The sequence below is a fragment of the Cebus imitator genome, unplaced genomic scaffold, assembly GCF_001604975.1.
Source record: "Cebus imitator isolate Cc_AM_T3 unplaced genomic scaffold, Cebus_imitator-1.0 Scaffold134, whole genome shotgun sequence".
Taxonomy (NCBI): domain Eukaryota; kingdom Metazoa; phylum Chordata; class Mammalia; order Primates; family Cebidae; genus Cebus; species Cebus imitator.
The window spans coordinates 4,960,875-4,971,653 of NW_016107449.1; the positions used below are offsets into that span (position 1 = coordinate 4,960,875).

The 10,779-nt window shown below is 45.6% G+C and overlaps 1 protein-coding gene across 4 annotated transcripts in view; it reads right to left on the reverse strand.

Annotated features, from left to right (window-relative positions):
- CFAP61 (cilia and flagella associated protein 61) overlaps positions 1–10,779 on the reverse strand; it is a 302,253-nt gene that overhangs the window by 6,074 nt on the left and 285,400 nt on the right. For all 4 annotated transcript variants that reach the window (XM_017541511.2, XM_017541510.2, XM_037743091.1 and 1 more), the window contains one exon: positions 6,549–6,639. In XM_017541511.2, the coding sequence (XP_017397000.1) occupies positions 6,549–6,639 (91 nt within the window). The remainder of the gene's footprint in view (positions 1–6,548; positions 6,640–10,779) is intronic.

The following is a 10,779-nucleotide window of genomic DNA, read 5'->3' on the forward strand; positions in this document are numbered from 1 at the left end:
CTGCAGAGGAGTTGCTGACCTGCCACGGACTCTGCCCAGCTGCTGTGTAAGCTTCCTTACGGTTTTGTTTGCACAGGTAATGTTAGAACTGCCTCCGTAATGGCAGATGCCCTTCCCCCCACGGAGCTCGACCATCCTGAGTGGAGCTCAAACTGCTGTGCTGGCTGCAAAACTCTCAAGCCAGTGGGTTTCAGCTTGCTGGTCTTGGGATGGGACCTCTCAAGCCAGACCACTTGGCTCCCTGCCTTCAGGGGAATGGGCCCTCTTTTTCTCAGGGGAATGGGCGGCTCTGTCTCACAGGCATTCCAGGTGTCAGTTAAAACGGTCACCCAGATTTGTGCTGGCAACCTGCAGTGCTTGTTGGCTTGGTGGGAATCTCCTGGTCTGTGGGCTGTAAAGGCCGTGGGAGAAATGCAGTATCTGAACCGGAGTGCTAGAATGGCTGGAAAAGTCCCCGATGGCCTCTATTGGGTGCCGGGGGGGGGGTCCTTCAGCCCACTGCACTTCCAGGGTGAGGCAGCACCCCACTCTGCCCTCCTTGGGCTACACCCACTGTCCAACCAGTCCCATTGAGATGAACCTGGTACCTCGGTTGGAAATGTGGAGATCACTCACCTTCTGCATTGTACTCACTGGGAATTGTGCTCCAGAGCTGTTCCTATTCGGCCATCTTGGCTGAAGTCCCCCATTGATTCATTTTTATATGTTGAGCTGCCCTTACATTTCTGGGGTAAATCTCACTCAGTCATGGTGTTTAGTCCTTTAATATCCTGCTGGATTTGGTTTGCTAATATTCTGCTGGCTACTTTTGCTTCTAAATTCAAAAGGGTGTTAGTCTGTACGTTTTCTTTTCTTGCAGTGTCTTTGTCTAGGTTTGGCATTAGGGTAATGCTGATCTCATAAAATATTTTCGACCTCTTGTATTTTTTGGAAGAATTCAAGAGAGTTGATGTTAATTCTTCTTGAAATGTTTGATAGACTTCACTAGCAAAGCCATCTGGTCCTGGGCTTTTCTTTGTGTGAGGTGTTTGATTACTGATTCAAGGTTTTTACTTGTTATAGCTCTGTTGAGATTTTCTATTTCTTCTTGTGTCAGTTTTTGGTTTGTTCATTTCTAATAATTTGTCCATTTTATCTAGGTTAGGTAATTGGTTGGCAAATAATTATTCATGGCATTTTCTCATAATCCTTTTTTATTTCTGTAAGGTTGATAGTAATGTCCCCACTTCTATTTCTGATTTTAGTAATTTGAGTCTTTTTTCTTACTCAGTCTAGCTAAAGGTTTATGAATTTGGCTGATCTTTTCAAAGAGTTAACTTTTGGTTTTATTGATTTTCTCTATTTTCTTATTCTCTATTTCATTTATCTCTGTTCTAATCCTTATTATTTCTTTTCTTCTGCTGGCCTTAGGCTTAGTTTCATTTTCATTTTCTAGTTCCTCAAGTTATAAAATTAGGTTATTGATTTGAGTTCTCTCCTTTTCTATGTAGGCAATTATGACTTTAAATTCTGCTTTCTTTGCATCTCATAAATGTTGGTATATTGCATCTTAGTTTTCATTCATCTATAAGCATTTCTAATATCCTTTATTTATTTTTTGATCCACTGGTTGCTTAAGAATGTGTTATTTAATTTCCACAAATTTGTGAATCTTTCCAATCTTCCTTCTGTTATTGATTTCCAGCTTCATTCCATTGTGGTTGGAGAATATACTTTGGATGATTTTAATCTTTTAAAATGTATTGACACTTTTTTTGTGGCCTAACATATGGTCTATCCTGGAGAATGCTCTGTGTGCACTTCAGAAAAGTGTGCATTTTACTTTTGATCAGAGATTTCATACATGACTGTTGGGTCCACTTGCCTTATAGTGCTATTGAAGTCATCTGTTTCCTTATTGATCTTATATCTGGTTGTTCTAGTCATTATTGAAAGTAAGATACAGAAGTCTGCACTTATTATTTTAGAACTATTTCTTCTTTCAATTCTGCCAACTTTTGTTCATATATTTTGGGGTTCTATTGTTAAGTGAATATATGGTTATAGTTGTTATATCTTTCCTAAAAGATTCTGAGGGATCATTTTAAACAAAATTTCATCTTGGTCATTGATGCTGTGGCTTTGCCTACTGCTAAATAATGCAGTGCCAGTGGATTTATAATCTGTTCCTCTCTTTATCTCCACAAGAGGATTTGAGATGTCTTGGAATGAGTTTGCTTTTTAAAAATAAATGTTATAAATATTCTTTTTTTTTTTTTTGAGACAGAATTTTACTCTTGTCATCCAGGCTGGAGTGCAATGGCTCACTGCAACCTCCCAGGTTCAAGCAATTCTCCTGCCTCAGCCTCGTGAGTAGCTGGGATTGCAGGTGTCCACCAACATGCCCAGCTAATTTTTGTATTTTTAGTAGAGACGCGGTTTCACTATGTTGGCCAGACTGGCCTTGAACTCCTGACCTCAGGTGATCCACCTGTCTCGGCTTCCCAAAGTACTGGGATTACAGGCATGAACCACAGAGTTTCACTCTTGTTGCCCAAGGTGGAGTGAAGTTGTATGATCTCAGCTCACTGCAACCTCCACCTCCCAGGTTCAAGAGATTCTCCTGCCTCAGCCTCCTCAGTAGCTGGGATTACAGGCAACCACCATCACAGCTGGCTAATTTTTTGTATTTTCAGTAGAGATGGGGTTTCACCATGTTGGCCAGGCTGGTCTCGAACTCCTGAGCTCAGGTGATCCACCTGCCTTGGCCTCCCAGAGTTTTGGGATTACAAACGTGAGCCACTTCACCTGGCCCATGTTATAAAGATTCTAGTTTTCATAACAGATAACTTCTAACAACAGTCATAGATAACAGATAGATAATAGTCCTTTCTTCCATTCTTTACAGAAGGAGGAGAAAATTGATATACCAAGCTCTAGGATATCATAGTTAATGGGATTGAATTTCTGTACTTCCCAGAAGACAGGATAGAAAGTGAAATAAAATGGGTCATATTACTTGAATATTTAAAAATTTAAAAAAAGTTTTAATTGTTATGAGTACATAATAGTAGTGTATATTGATGGGGTGTGATGTTTTGACACAGGCATAAAATGTGTAATGATCAAATCATATATGGAGTGTCTGTCATGTGAAGCATTTATCATTTCTTTGTGTTAGAAACGTTCCAATTCCACTCTTTTAGCTATCTTAGAATATAAGATAAACTACTGTTAACTATAGTCATCCTACTGTGCTACCAAATACTAGATCTTATTCATCCAACCTAACTGTATTTTTGTACCTATTAACTATCCCCATGTTATCCACCCCTCCTTTGCCGCCCTTCACATCCTCTGGTACCCATCATTCTACTCTCTATCTCCAAGAATTCAATTTTTTTTAAGCCCTCACATATGTGTGAGAACATAAAACAGTTGTCTTTCTGCGCCTGGAGTATCTTACTTAACATAATGTCCTCCAGTTCCATCCATGTTGTTGCAAATGACAGGACTTTTAAATTTTTACAGATGGGTCATATTCCATTGGGTATATAGATCACATTTTTTTATCCGTTCATTTGTTGGATGCTTAGGTTAACCCCTTATCTTGGCTATTGTGAGGAGTGCTGTAATAAACATGAGTGTGTAGGTATCTCTTTGAAATACTGATTTCCTTTTTTTTGGATATGTACCCAGCAGTGGGACTGCTGGGTCATATGATAGCTCTATTTTTAGCTGTTTGAGGAACCTCCAAACTGCTCTCCCTAGTGGCTGTATCCATTTACACTCCCACCAACAGTGTGCAAGGGTTCCCCTTTCTCCACATCCTCGCCAGCATTTGTTACTGCCTGTCTTTGGGATAAAAGCCATTGTAACTGGGTGAGATGACATCTCACTGCAGCTTGGAGTTGTATTTCTCTGACGATTAGTGACGTTAAGCATTTGTTATAAACCTGTTGGCCATTTGTACCTCATTTTAATATTTGAGAAAATAAATTACTATTATTCTTTAGTGCAGGTTCTTACTTTATTTTATTTTACTTTATTTTCCTAATCCAGTCTCTTTGGTGAAATTCCTGCATATCTGCTTGTGTTCATGTCATTTCCACAGCAGCCCTCTCCACCGTCACCCCTACTGCTGCTCGTGGTGGCCGCCACTCACTGGGCCACTCTTCTGTGTCATCGCACACTTCCCCTCTGCTACTCCTCCACAGCTCTCTGAGGTGGGAACGGCTGGCCCCAGTTCTGCAGGAATGGGAGGATCTGCCCCAGGCCACACTGCGCAGTCCAGCTGAGCTAGGTGACCCACTCTATGCATCACCTCTTCCTGTGGCCTTTCCCATTTGACAAACGAAAATGCTGAAAACAGAACAGTCCTGCCATGGAGGTTTCTTTTTTCCAGAGGTTTCATTTTCTGGAAATCTACAAGACCCACAAGAATGGGCCTTTAGTGACCTTGGGCAAATGTCCGTGGCCACTTCTGGTCTGCTGCCTGGGCCTGCTCTTCAGACTGAGTTCATTCATAGCAAACGGGTCCATAGGAAATATCAGTACACAGGAATCAGTTTGAGGGTATCTCAGTGAGTTGTATGAAAAGCAGTGAATGCCTTGGGCCTGACAGTTTCCTTGGCATCCCTTTTAAGCTTGAAGCCTAAAACCCTCTGGCTCCATGCAAAATGTTAACTCAAGAGCCCAGATCTGGGGTTAAGAAAGACCGAGGCACAGAGTTTTGATGGAATCACTGGCAAACGAATGGCCCTTTACTGTCAGGGCAATTGGAAGCTGCAGATGACATTCTGTGAGGAAGGGAGGTGTCCGAGGAGCTGAGTGTTCCGTGAGCCCCAGACTTGCAACTCGGGTTCAGGTTTCCACTTGGGTTGGCCTCCTGCAGCCCTGGGTGAAGTGCCGGGCCGTTTGGCCTGCAGGTCTCTAATGCATTGCGTTCCCACATGCACGCCTTCAGCAGCCTCTGACCTGGGCCTTCAGCCACCCAGCCCTCCACTTCCCTCAGCTGCATTTACCTGCTGGATCTTAAGTCACTGCAGTTCAGTTTAAACTTTAAACCTGTGTTTCCCAATCTGAGCCTGCTTCAGATTAGGAAATGATTTACATTTCCCAGCTGGACCCTGGGAGTAAAATTGAAAGTGGGGCACTGAGGAGACGGTCCCAGGACATGCGCTTCAGCCCCACATGGCTCAATAACGATGTTCCCAGCTTTGGGGTGGGACACCCTGGAGTGTGAAGCTTGCTGTGTCACCAGGGAGGCTGATTTAAAATCTCTAAGCTGGTCAGGCATGGTGGGTTGCGCCTGTAATTCCAGCACTTTGGGAGGTTGAGGCAGGCAGATCACCTGAGGTTAGGAGTTCAAGACCAGCCTGGCCAACATGGGGTGAAACCCTGTCTCTACAAAAATAGAAAAATTAGCGAGGCATGATGGCGGGTGCCTGTAATCCCAGCTACTCGGGAGGCTGAGGCAGGAGAATCACTTGAACCTGAGAGGCAGAGGTTGTAGTGAGTGGAGATCAAGCCATTGCACTCCAGCCCGGTGACAGAGCGAGACTCCATCTCAAAACAAAACAAAAAAAGCCACACACACACACACACACACACAGCCCCCAAAAAACCCTCTAAGCTTCAGTTGCCTCACTGGGAAAGTCAACATGATAACAGTGGCTCCTCCTTCCTCCTTAAAGGTGTCTTGCTGTGGTTAAGTGGGGAACACACAGGGGACGGGGTGCACGCTGAAGCAGTGCCATTGCATATGGTCGCTTTCACCACGGAACCCGCGTGGCGTGTGGGCGTTCCCAGGTGGAAGTGACAATGGAGACATGGGAATTGCCCATACAGATAATGAAATGAGGTAGCAGCTAACCCAGGCCCCAGCCCTTGGCTGAGTGAAGCAGGGTAGAGCCAGGGTGGAGATTAAACCACTCACTGAGCACAGGTGTTAATTCTCCACGGTTCTGCTAAAGACTTTCCTATTGAAAGAAATAATTTAACTTACAAGTTTCACAAATAGTTCACTATATACACTTGCAGAGTCAAATTTCTTGCTGAGCACGGAGCCCGTGGGCTATGCAGCCCAACGTCCAGCTAACTCTGTAGCATTTTGTGAAAGAAGCTCTGGTTATAAAAGGGATGTGCTTTTGAGGAGCACTGGACGGTCTCCCTGCACATCTTTAAAACAACACACATGCGAATGTTCCGCAAATGGCTGGCAAGTACAGGCAGAAACTGAAGGAATGTAACTTTCTTTCTTGAGGGCAAATAGATGCAACGCCAATTCGGTTTTCTGCCAGCACTCTGAGCTCATCAGGAAAATACAGTTCCTTATAAAAAGGGAAAAGAAGTTTGCCCCCCACCCATAAAAAGATTTAAATAAAATCACTTTCCCTGAAATATCACAGTCTGCATGTACACACGCTGCAGTTCGTTCATATGAGATACAGTTGGTTTAAAAAGTAAAACCATAAAATGGGAACGTAGGGAAAAGCCCAAATGATCAACAGATGTCAGCTGCTTATAATTTGCAAGGAGTAATCCACATATCCATTAATCACTCTCACCTCTTTGGAGGCTAAGATTTGGCGCAACTCTTTCCTGAGATCGATAAAACGATCATGGAAGATGGCCAGGCACCACGGCTCCGTGAAGTAGCTGGTGAGGAAAGAAGAGACTCAGTGAGCTGGCAACCCTCTCATTACCACTAATAAAGTATTTGCCTGCTTTTTTGCCTTCATAAATTACAGTTCCAGCCTCATTGCAACCATTTGCTCATAAAATGTCTAGTGGAACAGCCTGGCCAATCAATTTTTTAAATGGATGTTCCCACTGTAAGGCCAGGTCCCATAATTACATTTAAAGTGGCTTAATTCAGAGCTGGGGCAAGACCCAGTGAAGAATCCTGATTTTATCAGAATTTAAAAGCCTGAAGACTTGTAAAGAAGGGTGTCTCCATTATCTGCCCTCGTTTGAGAAAAACAGATTGCAAGATTAACTGCTGCATAAATAAATTAAATTTGGGTAGGCAATAACACAAATGTTGTTCATCATTAAGGTTTCTGGATTAATAATGGCCAGAAAAACAGGCTGCCTTGGCGCTGCAACATACTCTTTGCACGGTCACATCGATGCCTAATTGAATCTCTCGTAGGAGAGCTGCATTTTTTGGTGTTCATATTTGCTAACTTTTCACTGAAAGTTGAAATGCTTTCTTATATGGAGAACAATAAGGTTAGCCTTTATTTACAGGTGACTGCTGAAAATTTGACGCATTCTTGGAATAACCAAGAACTCTTACTAGTATTTTAACTCTTACTTTAAGTGTCTTGGAAAAGGGAACTTAACTGCTTCAGGGTCAAAGCCACGTGGCTCAGGTGGGCTTTGCTCTCCTCTGGTTGGGGCTAGCTGTTCTCACTACTGTTTATGGACGCTGTGTGTGCGCGCAGGGGAAGGAGAAAACTGGTGCCTTGTTTTCCAAGACGTAGAAGTTAGTTCTTAGGGATGGAGGGAAAGTGTCCCAGGGGCCACGAGGGCACTAGAGGACAGCTACAACGCCAAGTGTTGGCGCTTTCAGTCCTCGCCCCGCACCCACTCACTGGACCAGAACGCGACCTCAGTTCCTGCTGACTCGCCCGCGTTGCTGTTCAGGTTGTATGTTCATCCAGCTGTTAACACAGTCTTCCCTCCGCGGCTGAAATACCCCATGTCTGTTTCCGTGGCACCATCGGAGCTCCCACCCCCTTGGTTTTGGGGGTCTACGGCCGCCGAACAGAACTGCCTGCTGCTTTCCTCACCTCCAGTGCCACCTGTGCCAACGACCTAGGTGCTGCTGGGCTACGCTCCCTGCCCAGTGCCTTTACAACTCTGCCTTCTGTGTTGCTCATCGGGGACCCTCCATCGCCTGCTTCAGAGAGGGAGTTCTGTGAAGTCCCACTTCTCTTGGGAACCCAATGTGGCCCGTCCCGAACACCCGGGTTCCCACAGCCAACAGTGTCACTGCCCTAAAAAGTCCTCTGTGCGCTGCCTACTCACCCTCTCTCCTTCCCTCACTCTGAATCCCTGGCAAATTCACTCTGGAGGAACTTGAATTGTATTAGAGAAAATGAGGACTGTGTAACAATTTTTATAAAACATTAAAAAAAAATCCTAGTGTCCAAGTTTTATTTCAGAAATAGAGTGGTGTTCTCCCAGCCACACAACACTAAACATCACTCTTGCCAGCAACTCTAAAGGGAATGGACTTGCAACGTGAGGCTGTGTGCTCCGCGTGCCCATGGTGGCTGCCCCAGGGCTGGGCCTCGGGGCCCAGGCTCCTGGCAGAGGCCTGCATGTCACGTGAGGGCAGGGCTCGGACAGGCTGTTTTCCCCTAGGAGAACAAGGGGAACTTTAGCACCAGCTACAGGCTCCCAGGTAAAGGTGGCCGGGAGGCAGGAGGGTGCCTGGGACCTGCGGGCTTCCTAAAATCATCCACAGCAGCCGCACGGCAGCTTTCCTCATTCAGATTGGAAAAGCTCTGAATTTAACCAAACCTATTTTACAGTTGATTGTAACGTTGAGTCAAATGAAGACGATTTCCTTTTAAGAATGTTAGAAGGAAATTCTGCTTTAAGAAAAGTTTTAGGAACCAGGTGTGATGTGTCCTGCCTGCAATCCCAGCACTTTGAGAGGCCAAGGTGGGAGGATTGCTTGAGGCTGGGAGTTCGAGGCCAGCCATAGTGAGACCCCTGTCTCTACAAGAAAAAATTAAAAACTTTAGCCAGGTGTGGTGGTGACACATGCCTGTGGTCCTAGCTTCTAGGGAGGCTGAGGTGGGAGGATCCCTTGAGGACAGGAGTTAGAGGCTGCAGTGAGCTATGATCCCGCCACTTCACTCCAGCCTAGGTGACAGAGTGAGACCCTGTCTCTAAATAAATAAATAAATAAAAGTTATAGACCTCCCCCAGGCTGAACGATTTCTATGCTTTAGGCTCCTTCTGTATGCACAGGAAGGAGAGGAACGTCTTGGATCCTGGTGAAGCTGAGGGCCAGGTTCTGCACTTTTGGCCACCAGGTACTATGGCACCATCAGCATTCGTGATGAGCTTTTGGGAAACTGGTAATTCCATAAATATTGTGAATTTTAAAAATAAAAAATATTTTTCCCAATTTATATTCAAAAGGGGAAAACTGCTAGGAGCCATGAAGTAACCCACACAGCCTGTTGTCTAGAAATGTTCAGGGGACAGCGGCAGGTACGCACAGCGTCCCAGTGTGCTTTCTAAGGGGCTATGTGCATTTCAGTGTCAGTGCCACAAAAATCATTTTACACAGCCGTGAGAAAAAAGTTTCACTTCTTCAAGACCAAAATAGAAGACGTTACTGTCTTCATGTTGCCAATGACCAGCCTGGTTTACTTGGGAGGACTTAAGTTCCCCATCACTTCTGCAAATAATACACTTTTCCAAGAAGCCCTGGGAGATGTCGCCTCGTGGAACTGAATTAACCAGTTTTGGTCGATATGGTCCAATCATTAAGTAATTGACTAGACGTCTCCAGAGGTCATCCTCGCCTGCTCATCCAGGCAGTTTCACTGACAGGCTCATAAACCGAGTGGAGATGTGAAAGCCGGCTTGGCCACTGGCCACACTGAAGGCCGAGGAAAGCCGATCAACGCAACACACTGAGAGGTTTTAAGAAAACATCCAACACGTCTACCGGGAAAGAGAAGTGGGTAAAGTTACTTTAAAGGCCAGGATCTCAACTCCAAGGTCAAGGCCTTCCTGGCCAGCAGGAAAGGAGCTCTGTGGCCGCAGGGGTGCCCTTCCCAACATCAGCACAGTGTGGCAGGGCGTGCTGAACTATGCACTAGGTGTCATAGAGGAGGAGGGGGGCAGGGAAGAAACACATCACTGTTCCAAGATTTTCTTAAGAAGCATTCTAATTTTCTCTTGGCATGGAATAACTAGTTTCTGCTTTTAGAGCTGCTCACAGGCTCCCCAGCTGCCACTCACGCCTGCAGAGCGGGCTGCTGGAAAGTCAGGGGTCCCTTTTCTCCAGGTGGGCTGCTGCTGCCAGGGTGGCCGGTTTCCTGAGAGAATGATGCTCTCGCTTGTACATGTCCTTCCGACATGGTGGAGGGCAGACTGTTCTCCTAAGATGCCTGGCCGAACGTCAAGCTCACAGCCATGAGTCTCAACCTTGTGATGCCAGAGGATCGAGCATGGCTGGTGGGGCTGGCCTCTCTAGGAAGCAGCCCATGCCACGTCTCCATTCGATACACAGAAGGTAGGCAGTGATGAATATCATGGTAGCAAACAGATACCTGAGGCCAGGTATGATACACGGACGCATCTACTTTGGCCTGAATGACATTTGGAACTTGGGTTTCAGGCCCTTCTTTGATGAGTCAGATTAGGCAATGCTGGATCCTTGTTTCCGTATGGCAGCTATCAGCTCAGTTGCTGGGGATGCCCTCCGTGGTTCATCCTTGCTTTCCCACCAGCCTGGCTGGCATTGCTCCTCTCCACGGGTCACAGCAGGCATCTGGGTGTGCCAAGCCTGGCAAGAGGTCTTGGTGTAAGGGAGGTAGGTTTGTAAATATGTTTCCTGAAGCCCCTCTGCCCCATGTCCTCTTTCATGGTGCCATGTCTGCAAATAATACCAGAACTATGTCCTAGCTTCTTTTTTCTTGTCCATCCATCCATCCAACCATCCATCCAACCATCCACCCACCCACCCATTCATCCATCCACCCATCCATCCATCTACCCACCCATCCATCCATCCACCCACCCACCCATTCATCCATCCACCTA